The sequence below is a fragment of the Drosophila virilis genome, chromosome 3, assembly GCF_030788295.1.
Source record: "Drosophila virilis strain 15010-1051.87 chromosome 3, Dvir_AGI_RSII-ME, whole genome shotgun sequence".
Classification (NCBI taxonomy): Eukaryota; Metazoa; Arthropoda; class Insecta; order Diptera; family Drosophilidae; genus Drosophila; species Drosophila virilis.
Window position 1 is genome coordinate 6,431,970 of NC_091545.1, and position 19,401 is coordinate 6,451,370.

At 39.2% G+C, this 19,401-nt stretch overlaps 1 protein-coding gene across 2 annotated transcripts in view; it reads right to left on the reverse strand.

Moving 5' to 3' along the window:
* Positions 1-18,167, reverse strand: part of Eip63E (cyclin dependent kinase Eip63E) — a 132,851-nt gene extending 114,684 nt beyond the window's left edge. For both annotated transcript variants that reach the window (XM_032435015.2, XM_070207802.1), the window contains exon 1: positions 16,798-18,167. In XM_032435015.2, coding sequence (XP_032290906.2) covers positions 16,798-16,966 — 169 coding nt within the window. In that variant the 5' untranslated portion in view covers positions 16,967-18,167. The remainder of the gene's footprint in view (positions 1-16,797) is intronic.
* Positions 18,168-19,401: the final 1,234 nt, after the last annotated feature.

Consider the following 19,401-nt stretch of genomic DNA (forward strand, 5'->3'; position numbering starts at 1 on the left):
CACAAATAGCAACAAATTAAATAACAAAACACAACTGTGAATACTCAATCATAAGCACAAGTAAATATATATAATTGAAATATTAACAACTGGCAACAAAATATTGACAACTAGGTGGCAACACTTGCAATAATTTATAGAGCATTAGCTCAAGAAACTAAGTTAAATTCATATGCATGAATAAACAACTAGGTGGTAACACTGGCAACTTGTTCATAGAGTTGTAGCTCTTCGAGCGTGATTAAATATATATTTTTAATATAAAAACTAGGTCGCACTTCTGGCGATATAAGTATGCATTAATTAACAACTACGTGGCAACGCTGTAAATAATATATAGGGAAATATGCTTAAGATATATTTACAAACTATGTGGCAGCACAGAGAAACGTGTATTTAACGTGTATTTAACACGTTTAATATTCACAGCTGGGTGGCAACACTGGCCAACATTTATAGTGCAGTAGCCCAAGCTCATTAAAAAAAACGCGCCCAAGTTCAGACTTAAAACCTCGTCTAGACATTTGGTTGCCCAGTTCAAGTTCAGTTGAAGTCGTTAAACATCGTGTGGGTCTTCAGGCTGTCAACTTATTTTTTATAGCCATTGCTTAATAAACAATTGCGTAAAACGTTCAACTTGATGATATACAACATCAATAGAAAGTATCATAAAAAGAAACATTTGTTTTTCATGCCAATAAAAACAGCTTTTTGTACATGTTTGCCAGGCTTTTGTTCACTGAGAACGGGGAAATAATCAACGAAATAGAAAACTAATTTTTATAGAATTTATAAATTAAACTTAAATGTATTCCTTGATCCATTAAGTTTAAGATTAGGATTCGCGAATTAGTTCGCAAATTGTCAGTTTTCGTTGCATTTAAACTCAACGAAATTCAAATTCACAAACAAAGCTCAGTCTGGTATATTGAAAACCAAAGTCTTATGTGGCTTACATCAAGTTCTTGATCTCTGAACAAGTAAATTTTGTATCCACAAAAATCCAGACAAACTCCTTACACATAAGGATTTGTACAAAAAGCATGTATGCCATAAAAATGGCTACACTTGCGAACTGCTAATTGATATAGCTGCGAGGGGGAGGGAGGACCAGTTGTCAGACACTTCAAAGGGATTTACAGGAAACTATTAAATAAATATACAGAACACAGCCAGGACACGGGCCAAGAAGGACACCGAAAAGAACAGACGACGGTTTGTTGCAAAACCCTTTGACTTTTGACACTGGCGACACTTTGGCCAAATGCGGCGATTTGTCGCATGTCGCAGGCGGACACCGTGGGGTGCCCAACGAGTTGTTGTTGTTGTTGACACTGATGGACACGGAAACTTTGTTCGTGGTGCAAAAACAAAAATCAGCTGGGGCGAATGCAGGGCGCAGCTAACAAAATGCGATCTGACAAGGGCAGAGGGTGGAGATTGAGGTGTTGCTGTCGTATCGTGTCTTGCTGTCTGCGCTGTTTGCATAAAATATGTAATTCAATTTATATTTAACTTGGCTGTGTGCACGAGTGTGTGTGTGTGTGCGGGTGTGTGTGTGTCGAGTGTGTGTGTGCTTTTGCTAAGTCTTTTTTTGGCTTGTCGCAGGCGACAATTAGAATTTCTGATAAGCCGCAAGTTAAAGCTGCAGCTGCCCATCAATTGTCAGACAAGTCACACACACATGCCACACCCGCCGTCTCAAAGCCCCAGTCTGACCACTGTGTGTGTGTGTGTGTGCGAGTGTGTGGCTCCATAAAGCAAACGTAAAGCCCGACCAAAACTTCGAGTTGGTGTTTTGTGGAATTAGTGCAAACAGACGCATAAATAACACACACTGGCTATAACAACTAAGACTTTGACGCCACACACACACACACACCTAAAGGAGGAGGTTTGGGGCATGGCAGTGTGTGTGTGTGTGTGTGTGCTCGCTGCTAATGTCTATGAAGTGGCTTTAAATGCAAATATTTTACATTGATATGCTAAGCAGATGCGTCTGTGACTTTGTCTGCGCGTTAAACAAAAATATTGGCGACGGTCTCGAGTTTTTGTTGATATTTGTGCAAAATTGCATATTTCAAGTATATTAAGTAGAAGAAAAGCCATCTAATGCATTGAATTTATTTGATATTGAAATGGTCGGGGGTGAGAAATATTAACGCTGAAGATGTCATTAAAATGTATCTCGAGTTACAGAAAGATATGTTAAAATGTAGATCAAATAAATATATGCCTCATATATATGAATCTTTGGCTTGCATATGTAATTAGATATAAATATAAATATAATGTAAAATGTCATTAGAATGAGTCTTTAGCTAGAGATAAGAGATTAAGTTTATCAATACAAGTTTACAGGGTATAGTGGAGCTTTACAGCTATGACACAAGTCTCTTTAACGCACAGCTTAAACATTTAAATGCCACGCTTTCACATCTGCAAACAAAGACAGTTGATCAACTTGACAATCTCGAAGCAGCCGACAAAAACAGTTAACAGTTCAATGACCAAAAACTTGAGAACATTTATTGTTCTTACAAAGGCATCAACAAGTTTGCATGCTTCAATAGAAGAAATAAATAGGTTCATGCATAAATTCACGCCTCTCTCTCTCCGTTATCGGAGATGCTGCCTTTCGCAGAGACATCGATAAAATACACAAAAACAAATATTAAAATTGTATAAATTAAATTAAAAAGTAAATCAAAAATGTCTGCATAATTCGCACACAACAAATCCAATCAAAAAACCCAACGTGAGCTGCCTGACAACTCAATTTGAATAACAGCCAAAGGGAAAATAATTAAAATCAACTATAAAATAAAATAGAAGAGCCAAAAAAAATAAAAACAAAAAATAAAGGCACACCAAAGTGAACTGAAGTGAAATGAAATTTGTTGCATATATTTCGCCCAGCGCCAACTAATTGAATTAACACAATGAAAACGCCGCACAAAAGCCGCAAAAGGCGCAAAGGAAGCAGCCTTTGATTGCCTCAGACTCCTCCAGCGGCAGCCGCATTCAGCAGAAGATTGTCCTTTGTTGAGGTGCGCAGCTAAAGGCAAAGACGGGTCCTTGCACTCGCTCTCGGTGCGGCGCCAGGCTCGCAAGAGGCTGCCCGAAACAAAGCATAGACCAGCTCCAAAAAGGCATCTAATGTAGAGCAGCAGCTGCCTCAGCTCCACTCCATACGCTCCTGGCACTGACACTGGACTCGGGCTGAGCTGCGCTGCGCTGCACAAATTTGTACACAGGACACGCGTCGTGGAGCGCGTGAGGCTATTCGCATGCCACGACAACACATGTGGGGCATCTCACAATGCCAGGAAACAGGCAACTGGCAACTGGCAACTGGCAACGGGCAACGGGCAACTGGTAGCCGACAGGACGACGCCGGCGAGAAGGATGACGCTCAAGGCTCAAGTGCACTAAATGCAAGCGGCTACATCCGTTTCATAAACGCAAGCCCAACAAATACACTGGCAGAAATTGCTTTTAACTTTAATTTATAATAATCAAACTGACTGACTAGGCTAAGAGTTGAACCAACAAGCGAGAAAACGCTGGTTCTGATTCAGCTGCAAATTTAGGTTTTTAAATAAGTACTCCTCCAGTCAGTCGGAAACTGAAAGATTCAGCGTAGTTTAGATAGCTACGAGTTGAACTAATAAGGGAGAAAACGCTACTTCAAATTCAGCTGCCGCAAAATTTGTTTTCCTCTTTTTTTCCTTTTTATTTTCCCTAATAGGAAATTTAATAAAATTAATTTTCATGGAAAGATTTTTCTTTTATGTTTTTTTTTTCTCATATATTCAATTTTTGCAGTGTTGCCAACTACCCAACTTATTTTCATTTCTAAACAGACCTGTGCAGTCTCTGAACTTTGCCATCCTGTGACAATTTCTATGGCAGGCACCTACCGACCCCTCCCTTCGCTTCCATTCCCCCCCCGCACTCTACGTTCACCCAACCCTTTGTTGCTGCCATTTTACGCTTTTACGCCGCAATTGTTGTGCAAGTGTATTGAAAGGCGTTGCACATAAACTTGCGGCAAGCTTGACTTTAAAACTAACCCACAATTGCGGCATTGTGTGTGTCTATGTGTGTGTGTGTGTGTGTGTGTGTGTGTGCACAGTTTGACAGTCACTGCCAGCGAGTAACTGGCAACTGGAGTTGCCTTTTGAGGCCGGCGTCAATGCATTGTGCTCAGGTCACTGCGATGCCTTTTGGGCTCTCTGCCAAAGTTCATGAACTTTATGAACTTCAATCAGTGGCTGTCAAACTGTCGCGGCATTACTCATACGCCGGGTGGCCGGGATTGCTGCTCTGTTAAAAACTCATTAACAAATTGCCTAAACTGTGAGCCGAAGCACATGACAGCCAGCAATTTATGTGGCAATTGGCCCTGTCAGAAGCTGCTCCCCAAAGGCCACTCTTTCACCTGACCATGACGTAAATGAACTTGGACACTGGACACTGGAAGTGGGCGAAAGCAAACAAAAACTGAACCAAACCGAACAGAACTGAAGCGAACCTGCTCCAATTCAACGCTCGAACATGCTACACATTTGTCTCACGCCGTCGCATGTCACAAAGTCGCCACGTCACGACGACAACGAGGAGGAGGAGGAGTTGGGCTTAGATAAAGATGGTTGAATGACAGGTGAAGTCCGTAGCAGCTAAAGGGAAACCCATTAATAACTGGGTTATGTAATCGAAAGAGTACGAGCTGGATAACAGACAAGAAAAAAAGAAGGTGTAGCTCATAAATGAATGAGTGTCGGACATTTGTGTAGATAATAAATAAACTGTGGTTAAATGGGAAACTGAATATGAAGTATCGACAAAAGCATAAGTGCGTACAAATAGGGATACATATAAGGACTTAAAGAGCTGCGTGAATATAATTCGAGTGCCTGAGAGGAAAGACGAAAAGAAGCCTGAGAAAGTATTCAAGCAAAGATGCAAATATTTGGTAGGCTGACGTAAGTAAAAGCATTTTTCAGAGAGGTTTAACAGACGTTGACTAAGTTTAGAAATGTTAACAAATTAAACTCTTGCATCAACTGGTATTACACTTTGCAACAATCGTGGAAAAGTTTTGATGCTGCACAGTTGCAGCACTTTTCGATGACATGATTTCAATTTAATTGCCGCTGGCTATCGCAAGTGTCAACAATTATCAAGTATACGCCACCTGCACGGCCTACAGACGTGCGTCAATTGACGGCAAAATTAATTGAGCGCACTCATGAGACTGCCAATTAGCAGAAGCGGGCAAATTTATGGCCAGCCGCAAAGTCAGCGAATAGCCAAACGCAACGAATCGAATGTATAAAAAAATATAAAATCAAACATAAAATAGCTCATATTAAGCTGCTGTCAATTTGTGTGTGTGGCAAATGCGAACGCGTGTCCGGCCCATAAAAAAAAAGCACGCTAATCAAATGTTTAAGTAGAAAGCAATAATAACAAAATGGACAGGAAAAAAATGTTCTTCAAAAGTTTTTTGCTGTCGAGTCGCACACAAAAATAGACCAAAAAGCGATCCAAGAGAAAAATGTCAAAAATTAGCAACGAAAATAAATGAGCTAAATGTGGGCAGCAGTCATGGAAATGGAGAAAGATGCCAAGAGGAAAAGGCAGCTGCGAAAACATTTGCTATAAAGTTGCAAAAATTAAAAAAAATCGAGAGTTGTGTCTGCTCGACTGGGAGATACCCTGAACGGCGATACATTACAAACAGTCTAGCTTTCCTTTACACATTTATACTCTATTCTCCATTCTACATTCTCCATTCGCTATATACTCTATACTCTATACTCTATACTCTATACTCTATACTCTATATTCTATACTCTATATTCTTCTGCATGCTACATTCAGTCGCACAAAATCATTATACCCTTGTTATTCATGTTCAATGGGTGCAGGGTATATAAAAAAAAGCAGCAAACTTTTCTTGCAAAGTTTACGCTCAACTCTTCCGCAGAGTTGGCTTCGTTTTCGGCATTTTCGCTGCGGTCGAGTAATTTGCGCTATCTTTGCGTTGACAAAAGGCAACAACAGCAACAAAAACAACAACTTTTAACAAATGGTCATCATAATGTAGCTAAAGTAAAAACCGCATCCGCAAGAATATAACTGACTTATGAAATAAACACAAAAAAAAAAATGAGGAAAAAAAGAAAACATGGAAAAAAATTGACGCTAATTTTTGACAATTTGCAGTCTTAGCCAACTTCAATGATTGCTAATTAAAAACCTCAACTGCCAAAAAGCTAAAACTTTTATCAAGTCAAGCGCGTCGCGGATAAGCTTCGTGCACAGCAATTAAACATTTCGGTGTTATCTTCTTCGTGTTTGTTTGGAAAACAAAGATTTTCATGTTTTCTTTTTGCTCTTCTTGTGTATTCTTTTAAAAATAGCTCAAGAAGATACCAATAATATCAAAAGTATCTGAAAGATGTGTAGTGCATATTCCACTGACAGAGCCAAGTGCTTTTATTTTGTTGTTCTTGTTGTTCTTTCCGCCTGCTGACTGTCTGTCTATCTGGTCTATCTTTCCGTCTGTCCGTCTGTCTGTCTGTCTGTTTTTCTGTTTCTGGCTAACAAACAAATGGAAATGCTCAAGCAGCCGCTGAAAGCAAAAATTGTATGCCCACGCATAGATAAAGAGGCTATAAATGTGGGTTCTTGGCTGCGCCGAAGGCAGCTGGAGGGGTTTACTACGACGAGCAGGCGCAAACAAATTACAGCCTCCAAAATGACAGCTGAAGACCAACTAGAACAATGACAACCACGAGCACAATAACACTTTAGACTATCCCATTCCGACAGAACAAATAATATATATATATATAAAAGCGAAACGAATGAAAATAGTTCGACTCTTGAATACCGTGTGCCAAAAGTGTCTAGTGCTAAAGTTGAGCTATGATTTGTAACAATAAATAAAAAATATATACATAAAAAGCTCTACAGACTTTGTAACTAGTTTGCCAGGCTCATTAGCTGGACTAAGTCTTATTGTGCTTATTGTAGATTGGCAATTGAATTCGTCACACAATTCATTCATTTCGCCACAAATTACAGGGTACAATACACACACAGAGGGAGACAAACACAAAGCACAAGCAACAACAAGAGCAAACAGGCTTAGAAATTTTGGTTATACAAAGGCTCGTCGTCCTTGCAAAGGAATGCTAAAAATAAGCTTTGCCAAATATGCAGGATACGCAGTCGGAAGCAACACGCACACATTGTTAAAGGCGGTTGGGTGTGTGTGCGATTGTCTGGGCGTGGGCGTGTGGGCGTGGCAGAGCAAAGCGCAATCAAGCGTAGATGCCGAATTTTCAACTACAAAACGCATGCAAAAAACTACAACAGCAGCCCAAAGAAGAAAGCCAAACAAACAGCTGCCCAGCGAGCAAGCAAAAGGAGAAAAAAAAAAGGTAAAAAATCATAAAATGCTTGAATGAAGGGGGCGTGGCGTGCCGTTGGCGGTGGGACACAAATTGTAGCACACAACACAATAACAAAAAAAAATATATGTATAGGAGAAAGAAAAAAACGCAATACTCATAAAAATTGTTACGCACATTCGAGCAAAAGGAAAGAAAGGCGCGCGTGTGCCAAAGGCGTTCACGCGTCCACCTGCTGCCGGCCCAAGGACAACGACAGGACACAGATGCTGCCAGCCAAAGGCGTGTGAGTGTGAGTGTGCGTGTGTGTGTGTGTGTGTGTGGGCATTGGGCTTAAAAAATTGCAAAACGAAGGCGAAATTTAAGCATTACAAATTTTTGCACTCGCTCCTGCGACTGGCAGTAAAATTAAATGAAAATTGTTTCGCATATGTAGAAATATGGAAAGCATAAAAGAAAATAAAACCGAATGGAAAAATACGCAAAAATATTACAAGTAAAAGTGCTGTAGGTCGTGTGTGCCTGACTGGCAGATACCCTAACCCAGCTGTCTCTCTTCTATATATTCTTGCCTTCGCTCTACACAGTTTATAAGAAGTGCATTCTAGATTGACTTCGTTGTTTATCGACTGCATTTTATGAAATTTTCATGGCTTCAATATGAAATAATATATATATATAATATAATATACCAAGGCCTAAGACGTTAGCGGCACATAGAGGATTTTGTGCAATTTGAAGAAACTATAGATCTATAGAAACTATGCCAGAGTCTACATACAAAAGTTGTTATTGGTATTAAGAAGCCAAGTCTCAAAGAACACTCTTATTGATTTTATATAGAATATATCTATTTCAAATGTAAAGTCGCCAGGCACAGCTCTTCGTCCTGATCAAGCATATACATATGCACTTTACAAAGTCAGAGAGAAGCCTCCATTTATCTGTCACACGCATTTGCCTTAAAGCGTTATACCCCATTTAGACACATCCAATGGATTCAGGGCATTAAAAATATTAAAAATATATTTTATACGAAAGCTGTAGTTGGGCCAGTGGGTGGTGGGTGGCAAATGTATAGAGAGAGTGCGCGAGAGAGGGAGAGACTAACAAACCGTTTGCCATTTGCATTTGCATTCGCATTTACATTTGCATTTAATTAATGTACATTAAATATTTACAAATTGCATTAAATTACCGCACACCGTGTGGACGCCCACACACACACACACACACACACACTGTGGCAAATGCACCGCAGGCGATGGACGGGCGGTGGAGAAACTAACAGTGGGACACACAGGTGGTGCGGTGGGGAGAAATTGTAGTGGCAATTGTTTGCTCCACATATTTTTAAAGTGAATTGAGTCAACGCGGCGGCGAGTGGGTGGAGAGAGGCGTATGCAGATATTCCGCTCGTTCTCTCCCTCTCTCTCTCTCTCTCTCTCTATCTGATTGTTTTTCGAATTGTCTCTGCCTGTGCGCATTATCCGGAATTGCAGTTGGCGTTAAATTTGGATTTTGTGCGTGCGCCCACTGCGGTTGCCACTTCGATCGACATGACAGTTTTTCAGACAGTGTGGCAACTTTCTAATAGAAAGACTAAAACTAAGCCTTATAAATAGATACTTAGCAACTTTCCACTCATTTTCCGCCAACTTCAACGTTTTGTTGGAACAAAAGAAATGTGTTCTTTTGAAAGAACTTAAATAGAGATTTCAAATGTTCTCTTGATAAAAATCTAGTTTGATTTTCAACCATTTTCCACCAAGTGAAACATAGGCGAGACTCTTTTGTGGTAACTTTTAGTTTATCTGATGCGAAAATTAAACTTTATATCGAACATATTCTTTATTATAATCGTATAATTGTCAGAGTTTCAGCCTGCAAGCTATAACTAACACAAAATCTATTTATATTTTTAGTTTTAAATTGCCGCATAAATTTATAACAAAAAACGTTGCTTTCTCTTCCACTGTAACTCTTCAATTTCACTTAAATTGCAACATGGCAGAAATGCCTTTAAATGCCAGTTTAATTAGTTCAAGATGCTTGGCGAATTACACGCGAATTTTGGCAATTTGGAAACGGTTTGCGGCTGTCATTGACATAGAGACTGATTAAAAGCGAGTCGAATCGTGACCAAGCAACACACAGGCTGTCAGAGGGTGCAGATTAAATGTGTGTGTGTGTGTGTGTGTGCTTGTGTGTGTGGCATGCATAATGCACTTGAATATGTGAAGCTGTCGATGCGTAACAAGCGTTAATATAATTGCAATGAATGGGCGGCTGATCCAAGCCCATTTGGCAGTTGTGCGTCAGTTGCCAGCGGGCCACACGAAACGCCTCCAGGCGAGGCAAGCGCCAAATATGCCAAATGCAAAACTGAATATAGACACAAAGTCATCCGGATAAGTGTTTGGCATGCATTCGTGTGCGGTCTGCGCCTGCAGCAGCCACTCAACAAAAGCGTTTTTCAGCAGCAAAAAAATACAAAAAAAAAAAAGAAGAATAATAACAAAAACGCAAACTGAACACATTTTTTTTTTGGCGCTGCCCATTTGAGGTGCAAGCGAATTCGATGGGAGTAAAACGAGCGAAACGTCAATTAAAACTGGGCACAAAAAAAAAAAACGCGCTCCCAATAAATATTTGCATGGAAAAATTGTTAGGCGATTGCAGGGCCGCAGATGAATCCGCAATCGCAGCGATACGTCACAGAACATTCAAATTTATTCGCGTGGAAATTGCGCGCTAATGAGCGAACCTGAAGGAAGCGGAGCTCGAGCAACGTCTCATCTCGAGAGGCGGCTGTCACAACTGAACGAGTTTTGATGCGACCACGCGCCATTTGATAAATGTCAGGAGGCAAAGGCTGGTGGGCAGGTGGGCAGGTGGGCAGGTGGGCCAGCCGGCCGTCCACCTCGTTGTCTAGTTGGACATCAACACAGGGCAAAGATGCAAAGGCTGGTCTGATGCTATCATGATGGCCGGGCCTGCTTGAGCAGTGCATATTTTTGTAATCAACTTCCAGCCATTTCTTTTGAGCAATAAAAATTGTAATGAAGCGCACAACATAAAACGCAACGCCAGAGTGGACATTAAAGGCGAAACAGGATTGAAGCAAAGGCTGAACACCCCATCCCCCGAAAAATAGGGGCTGAGTGGGCGCGGGCCACGTCAAAAGCATTTTATGCGCGTAATTAGCAGCAATTAACCAAAGAAGGGGGCCAAACGAATGGAAGAGCAGACTAGGGGGAAGAGGGGCAAGAGAGAGTTCATAAGACGGCGGATATTCAATACTTTGGGGTTAAAAACAAAACAGCCCGAAGGGTCCATCAAAAATGCAGCTTAAGTTAGTGTTGGAAAATGCTTTAAAATTTAATCACAATTTGCATAAGTTTTGCGCTTAATATTTGTGATCTTCTTTTATGACGATTTTTCATTCATTTCGGTGTGTGTTTAAGTGGGAATTTGAATTAATAAGAGCTGCGATTGGTCTTAAACAAATATAACTTATAACTTAAGGATTCTCTTTCTTATTTCTAGCAAATCAAAGGTTTAAGTCTATTACCATAAGAACTATTACATGAGCTTCTTCGTATAAGAACACATAACGAGCTATTATAATAAAAATAGTCATAGATATTAAAGCTAAACTAGCTCTAACATCGATGGAAAACTGTATTTTCAAAAGATTTATAGAAAATATGCATATGCAATATATTTTATAGTTAGAAGTGAGAACTGTATAAAAAGTCTTTGTTACGCTTTTCGTTGAGGGTATGCCAGCTGAGTTAAATACCTATTAATGTGTTATTATGACCTATGTTAAGGGTATTCCAACTTCGTTTAATAGATATTACTATGACTCTTATATTCGTATTTCTATTTTTTTTTTGTTCACACGCCTCAAATGATGTTTGCAGAATGCAAATTACGCTAAGCGAATTAGCGCGAAAGCGTCAAAGTGCAATGGCATGACAGACAGACAGCATTAGGAACAGGTATAAAGTCGGGGCCCGGTGGCAAGTTGGTCATGCAGTTGAAATGTTAGACAAATTAGTCTGCAGCGGGTGAGCAGTTAATGTGGCAACTGTGGGAGTCCCCGTTAGGTTGACTAACAAAATCGTGGCATGGAATTGGTCTGCAAGCAGGCGGAAATATTAGTTGGAAATGTTATCGTACAGCTCTGAGAAGCTATGCTTCAGGCTTTGATAAAGAAATTGAGTAATTACTGAAATGAGTCAAGTGTGCTGACAAATTGCTGAAAACTTAAGTGATTAGCTGATGAGGGTTTACCACTTAATATGGGCCCATTTGCCAGAGCATTACGAGCAACTATTACTAATTCAAATCTAGTGCATGGCCAATGATAATTTGCCACAAAAATTGTTGTTATTATGGAACAAATGTGTTCATTAGATTGTGCATAAAAATAATTGAAAAAAGGCACTTTAAATAAGCATTACGACAGATTCCACTTATAGACGCGGAATATGTGTGGAAATATATATGAAAAACTAGGTAGATTTCGAATAAAATAGGAAAAAATATATTCTACACACAGAAACGGATAACGTGTGGATATACTTGAAATCTTTGTTGTTATATTTATAAAAATAAATTGAGATTTCAACAATTGCACACGCACAAGTGGAAAATAAGTGAAACGATACAAAAAATAAAGTATTATTAGTATTATTTAAAATTAAAAATATAAATTAGAGGAAATGCATTACGATTGCGTTTGGTTAGAATTCTTCTCAACTGCAATTACGACTAACTCTAAATAAATAAAGCTAATAAAATAAATTTAGTAGGCATGAGAGGAGTTAATAAAATCTAATCGTAGTGACAATCAGCAGATTTGAAATTTAATTTAGTCAGCTGCCAAGTGGCAGCTGTTTGTGACTGCCTCCGAGCGACAGAATTTGTAATAAAGCAATTCGCAAGTGCAACAGTCGCATACGGCAATTCAGCAAAATTGTTGCAGCAGACCTTGCCACAAATCAAAAAAAAAAAAAATAAGAACTTCTCCGGCTGAATGGCAAAGACGGGCACCTGCCGGGCGTGGACACGGGACATGACAAACTGCCGCCACTTGCGAGCCAAATGGCATGGCAAATGAAAAATGATGCCCAGCCGGGACGAAAAAAAGTGCATTTGCCGAATGAGAGCTGTGCGCACGTGAAGTGGCATCACAAATGCAGGCCAGCCCAACACCGATCCGCCCCCCCACTTCAACTGCAAACGATTTCACGCCCTCCGCCCCAAAACTCCTAATGGAATTGAGCCGAACTCCGTCTGCCTTCAAACAGTCAATATGTTGCAATATACTGAAATATTTGCTCCGTCTGGCTTGTATTATCATTATTTTTATGCCACATTAACGTAATTTTCATTACACGTTTTTTTTTCGCGCCAATAATTGCAAATTCTTGCATTAAGCGTTAGACAGAGAGGGGGAGAGCTCTACAATTGCATGACATTTTTTATGAAATTCATGTGGGAATTGTTGCATTTTATTATACACTACCAAAGGGTATGTTGGTTTTGCCACGAAAGACAACCGCGACACATATATCGGAAAGAAAAAATATTCTCTTCTTTGGGCCAAGAAAAAACATGCAATATGTCCGTAAGGGTATACAAAGTGCAGCAAGCTGCAGAAATGGTTCTTTCTAGCTTTTATTTGATTTTATATTTTTTTTCTTAAATTTAATGTTCATTAAATATTTGTGCGCAGCTATCTGAGATTTAATTCTTTTTTTTTTTGCTGATATTTCTGAAATGGAATTATGAAGTGTTGTTTTATTGTTGTTGCTGTTGTTGTTGCACTTATTGTTGACTTTTTGCTGTTGTGCACTAATTGAAAACGGCAACAAGAATAAATAATTTTGTACGTGTATTTTGCTCGTAGTATTTGCCCTGGGCAAATGGTTGCATTTGCTGATAAGCACGAAATCACAACTGATAAAAAAAAAACATATAAGATACAATACTAGTTGGCATATGCCATACATATATGCAAGATATATGTATATACATATGTGTGTGAATGGCTGATAAAACGCACAACTTGTGATAAACGTAAAACTTAAAAAATGCGAACACAAAAAGGTCGTTTGGGTCGTTGCAACAAGATAAGACAAGTCAGCAAGGTACTCGAAAGTGTATTTAAACGGTGCCAATGACTGCCAAACTCTAGGCCCAAACCAATGGCTCTACAACTGTGACTTCGGAGTATGTCAAGCTTTGGCACTTCGAATTTATTTGGCACCTTATCGGAAGGTAAGAAAGTATGCATAGACCTGCTTAAAACATTCAACTATGCCCAACAAATTCCAACAACAAATACAGCTCAAAGAGGTGTGGCAAGGGCTGGCAATAACTATAAAATGAGCTATTCTTGAAGCTAAATGTACAATTTGGCAACTCCAGCTCTTAAAAACTAAGAGATTTGCTGTTTGATTAAATAGCTGTATTTCGATATCGATTTTTATCGTTTATTTGGCAACGGAGCAAATTATCGATTATTGGCTTATCGATTAAGTTCTTCAAGTATTTCAAGCCTCTAGCTCTTGTAGGTTCTATCATCCCTGGCCAAATCGCCTCCGCAATTGCTGTTGATCAAGAATATAAGTATATACGAAGATATTGTCTTCTACCCGTCACATACATTTGCACAAAACAAATATGCCTCATATGTGGCATAAAAAAATCTGTTCGCAGCTCAAACCAAAACTCAATTGCCTGCATTGGTAGACAGACAAAAAAAAAGTACATTTATTATTAAAATTCCAATGAACAACCATTTTAATAATTTGCACAAATTATGACAGTTATGCCACATTTTAATATGCTCAATTATAATATTAAAATTATTTGATAAACATAAAAAAAAAATGGTAATTTTTTGTAGTTAAATATACATTAAAGACTGTGTAATTAAAGATAAATCAATTGTGATTCGTTTAATAATCAAATGTTGCTAAAATTGAGTAAAATGTCGAAATGTAATTTATTTTCATTAACTATGTGAATCACTTTTTTTGACTTTACTTAAGCTTATCACAGCAGATAAAAGAAATGAAAAAATGAAATAATTACCTCAAAATTGGCTTGCAAAAAAAAAAGGCTTAGCGTGCAGTGCATTTCAAACTGTAAATGAGACTAGCCTCAACGAAGCGTGGCCATTGATTAACATTAACCGTTAGCTTTGATTTAATGCAACTTTTTTCGTGCTGTGCTTTTAATTAATGATTTTAACAAAAAAAAATTGTTATTTCTATATTTTGATGATTATGTTTTTTTTTTTGCGCGTCTGCGACCATTGGCAAGATTTGCCTTTCTGCCGCTTCTGAGGTTTCTTTCTGCGCAAAAAGCAGGTTTTCCATTTGGCCTTTGGCATAAGCCAACGCCAAAGCCAAAGCCGGCCCAGAAAACCGCTCGAACGCCCGGCAAAACCGCACAAAAGTCGCTCTGACGGCCGCACGAGAAACGTATAGAAATAATAAAAAAAAAACTACTGTATAAAACAAGTAGGAAGACGGCCATGGGCCATACACGACTTGCAATTACTCTATAAGCTATCTGTCATGTAGATACTAAATATTATATTCAATTATTATTTATAGATTTAAGCTACAAACTTTAAAACTGGAAATATTTTAAGCATGTAGCCTTCGGCTAGCATATCACAAAATTTTTACTTTTTTTCTCTAACAACTCGTTCACTTTCCGCTTTTGAGATATTGTAGAACTCATCTACGGCATATTTAATTCCTTTAACACCATTAAATTTGGCCCAAAAGCATTTGAAAGGAAAAATATAATATTCATAAAATTCTTGTATGGAAATCTAGTTTTCACAGATTAAAATTTATTGAGAAGCGACGCGTTCTTGTTGACGAGTGTCCACTGTATCATGTATTCAGCTTTTTTAAGAAAAGCCTGACATATCTATAAAACAGTCGCGTATGCCCTGCAGCCACTCGACTGCAGGGTACAATGCAAACAAACGCATTATATGTAGAAAATATATATAGGTTTTTTGTTGTTGTTTCTTTTGTTTGTGTCACTTTTTTTTTTAATGTTCCGCCGTGTAAAATCAATAAATGCGAGCGGGTTCAAGAGGTGATGACAACGTCGAAATGTTTCTGACCTTCATCAAAGCCTTTCGAGCACTTTGGCGACCTTCTGCACAGCGAACGAGAGCTCCGCTCCGCCTCTGCCTTCCCCGCTCGCCCACAGTCAATTCAATTAATATACATATTTTTGTGCATATTTCTTTAACTTATTTTGCACGCGAAAATACTTAAATGCTTTTTTTTTTTTTTTGTTTCTGCCACTTTTTGGCTTTTGTGCTGCCGGCTTTTGATTTGCGCGAATTGCGTTTGGCCTTTTTTTTATGCCGCTTCTCGAACATTATTTTTTTCTCAAGCCATTTGTTGCTTCTTCTTTCGCGAATATTTTCTTAGCTAATACAATGTTTCAGTTTTTGGGCTTAATTAATCAACATTTGAGGCGATTAAATTTCACACTCGACCCCAGGAAAGTTACGTCAGAAGTTGGAGATGTTTCCGACTAATTGATATTAGGTAATAAAGTGAGCCCCAAGCAAATGTAGTCGGCAATTTTAAATTTTAACAGGTGAAAGAGAGAGAGAGGGGAGAGAGAGGGAGAGAGAGAGATAGAGGGAGCGAGAGGCAAGGCCAATTTCTGGGATACAGGGCCGAGGGATTTTTAATTACACTCTCTTTCTATCTGTCTTGTTAATCGCACGCTCTCTGCCTCTCTTTCCCTATCCCTAACTCGTTCTCTACATCTCGTTTTCTCTCTATATTACTCGTTCTCTCTCTCTCTCTCTCTCTCACATTTACTTTATCGCTCCCTCTAAATCCTTCACACGATCCTTCATTGACTTCATTTCCTTCTGCTCTAATCTGTCTTTCTATCTCGCTCTTTCTCTCTCTCTCTATCTAAGACTTTTTATATCACACCTACTCTCTCGTTCTCTTCCATTCTGCATCACTTGCTCTCTTCACATTTCTTACGCTCTCACTCACACCTCGACAGTCTCATTTAAATTCTTGAAAATCACATAGAAGAGCGCTAGTTAAATGTGAGGCGAATGCATTCCGCTCAACACACAGTTTTGCAGTCATTGGTTAGCAAAACTGTGCCGCACTCGCCTTGAACTTTAAGGCGAAGTCAACGACGCGAATTGCAACGTTTTGCAGGCAGTTTTCTACTTTGTGGGTCACCAAATATAACAGTATATATAACAGTGTATACATATATATGTATATATATATATATTTATATATAAGTATAAGTAAATTTTGAGAACTGGGGCCTGACTTACCATCTTTAGCATTGGTCGTCGTCGTCGTTGTTGTTGTTGTTGTTGTGGCCATTGTTGGTGTTGTGCTGGCAGAGGACGCCGACGCCGACGTGGACGCAGACGCTGCTGCTGCGGCGCTGAAGAATGTTGTTGTATCCGCAGCAGCTGAGAGGCTACGCGAGCAGTGCATTAGTCACGTTTCTTATTGTTGTTGTAGTAGTTGTAATTGTTGCAATTGTTGTTGTTGTTGTTGCTGTTGTTGTCGTCGCAGACAGCGACGAACTTGAACCCGCAGCCGTTGCCGTTGCGCCGCGGTGATAAGAACTTGTCGCGAAAACGCTTGACAATAACCGTTGGCGACACACACACACACACATGCATCAATAAACAACAAGAAGCGCGCGCGAGTGCGATTTTGTGTGTGTGTGTGTGAGTGCGTATATGTGTGCAAGTGTAAGAGCGAGAACAGGAAACAAAATGCACGGGACGACAACGACGCGCACTAAAAACGCAAACAAAGGCAAACAACAACACGCAAGCAGATAATAATTTCTTTTACGTTTTTTCTTTTTTTTTTATTATTTCATATTAATGGTTTATTCGTTGAAGCAGAAAAGCCGAAAAGAAAACACATAAGCACATGTAACGCCAATTGGACCAACGCTTGATTACAACAAACGCATTTAATTGATTATTTGTATTTCATATTTTTGAACATTTACAAAATTAACAGCAGCGGCGACTGCGACGCGTACCGCGACGGCGACGGCGACGTCAAGTGCTCCCGATCCCGTTGTTTGCAAGCCCAATGCTTTTGTTGTTGCTGCTGTCACACGCACGCACACGAAACACACACACACACACACACGCACACAAACATAAACACACGCACACGTTTACTGGCAGCGAGCACATGAACAACAGTTGTTGTTGTTGTTGTTGTTGCTTTTATTATTGTTGTTGTCGGTGCGGATTATTTAAAGCAAGCGCATTTAGTATTCATTTTGTTAGCCGATTTTTGTTTTATAAGCGCCCAATTAGTTATTGTTATTATTGGCACTTTAGTTGCTTGCTGCGCTTTGCTGCGCTCCGCTCACTCGATTCGGTCTTTTTGTTGTTGTTGCTTGTGCTGCTGCTGCTGCTGCTGCTGCTGGTCTTGGTGTGGGCGCAAGCAGCGCCAGAGATTTTGTTGTTGCTGCCGAGACGCTGTTGTCTGCGCGCACTTTGCTTACGTGTTGGGTTTTAGCACACGCGTCTTACGCACACATTTATTTACACTTTGCACATGGTTAATACACTTTATTTATTTATTTTACAATAATATTAATGCGAACGCGCGGCGTGAATACCTATCGATAGTTTTTGCAGCCTCTAACTAGAGAACGGGACGGGTGCCAACTGGCTGTTGTTTGGCCAGCGTGACTGCTATGTTAATGCTATGTTATGTAAATGTAAGCTGTTATGTTATGTTATGCATGCTGTTAAATATCGATATGCGGCTACGATATTTGTAAGGTGACCAATTAAGCACATTTATTTTTGAAAACAATTGTGTAACTATAGGGGTATTACCTTTTTTTATGTTCTCACGTTTTTTCATCATTGGGATGTCGTAATATTCTGTGATATTAATTTGCTGTTACGTCGGTCCTAGCTGTTTTATGCTGGATGCAATTAAACAGCAGTCGGCATGCCCCTTTACATTCCATTTTGAGTATAACAGCACGATGGATCTGTGGGTTGGCAAAACATAAGACACTGCTATTATATGTTTACATACCAAAACCATAATATTTGTAACATTCTAGTTTTCTTATTCTTATAACATTTAATTTACTCTTTACATTTCTTACTTGAATTTAAATAAGGGAGCGCACTTACAGCGCGCATAATTTACGCACTTGAAGTTAGCTGCGCGCTTGAGTCTATTGTAAATGTTTGTATTGTGAAGCTTTTGTCAGTAGGCTGACGTTAGCGCAGCAAAGCTGACTGCTATGGCTGCCACCATATGCTGTCAGTTAAATTTGAATTTCGCATTTTTGCGGTTGTTTCAAAAATTATTATTGTAAAGTTAAACATAAGCATAACAATTGACACTTTTTTAGTGTTTCTTAAAAAAATTTTCACCTAATAGCGGCAGCTTTGGTAATTGCCTGTGTAATACCCATATTCTCAAAATTTGCCGAAACTCATTTTGCGACACATTTTGACATCGTTCACAAAAACAATCTAAGCAAATTGTACTCAATTTTGGCTGTGTTTATTTATATTTCTTTTTGCGCGCATATCTGACCTTGAGAAAAACAACAGAAATATGGCACAAATATTGCGACAACAACAAAATTCCAAGCCAAATTTTGTGACGAGATCTGTTGACGCCTTCTCGACATTGCCCATTTATTTGTGTGTGCTTTTGTTGCTGTTGTTGTTGTTGCTGGGTTTATTGTTTATAATTCGAATATCGCACGATTGTCAAGTGAAAGTTGCCACCGTTTGCTCACGGGCCACGCCCACATGCTGATGCGTGTGTCTTTGGGCGTAAAAAGTATGTGAGCGAGGTGTTAATTTCAGTTGCCAATTATTTCACCTGACTTTACTCGTTTTTTTATTTTTTCATCCCACCCA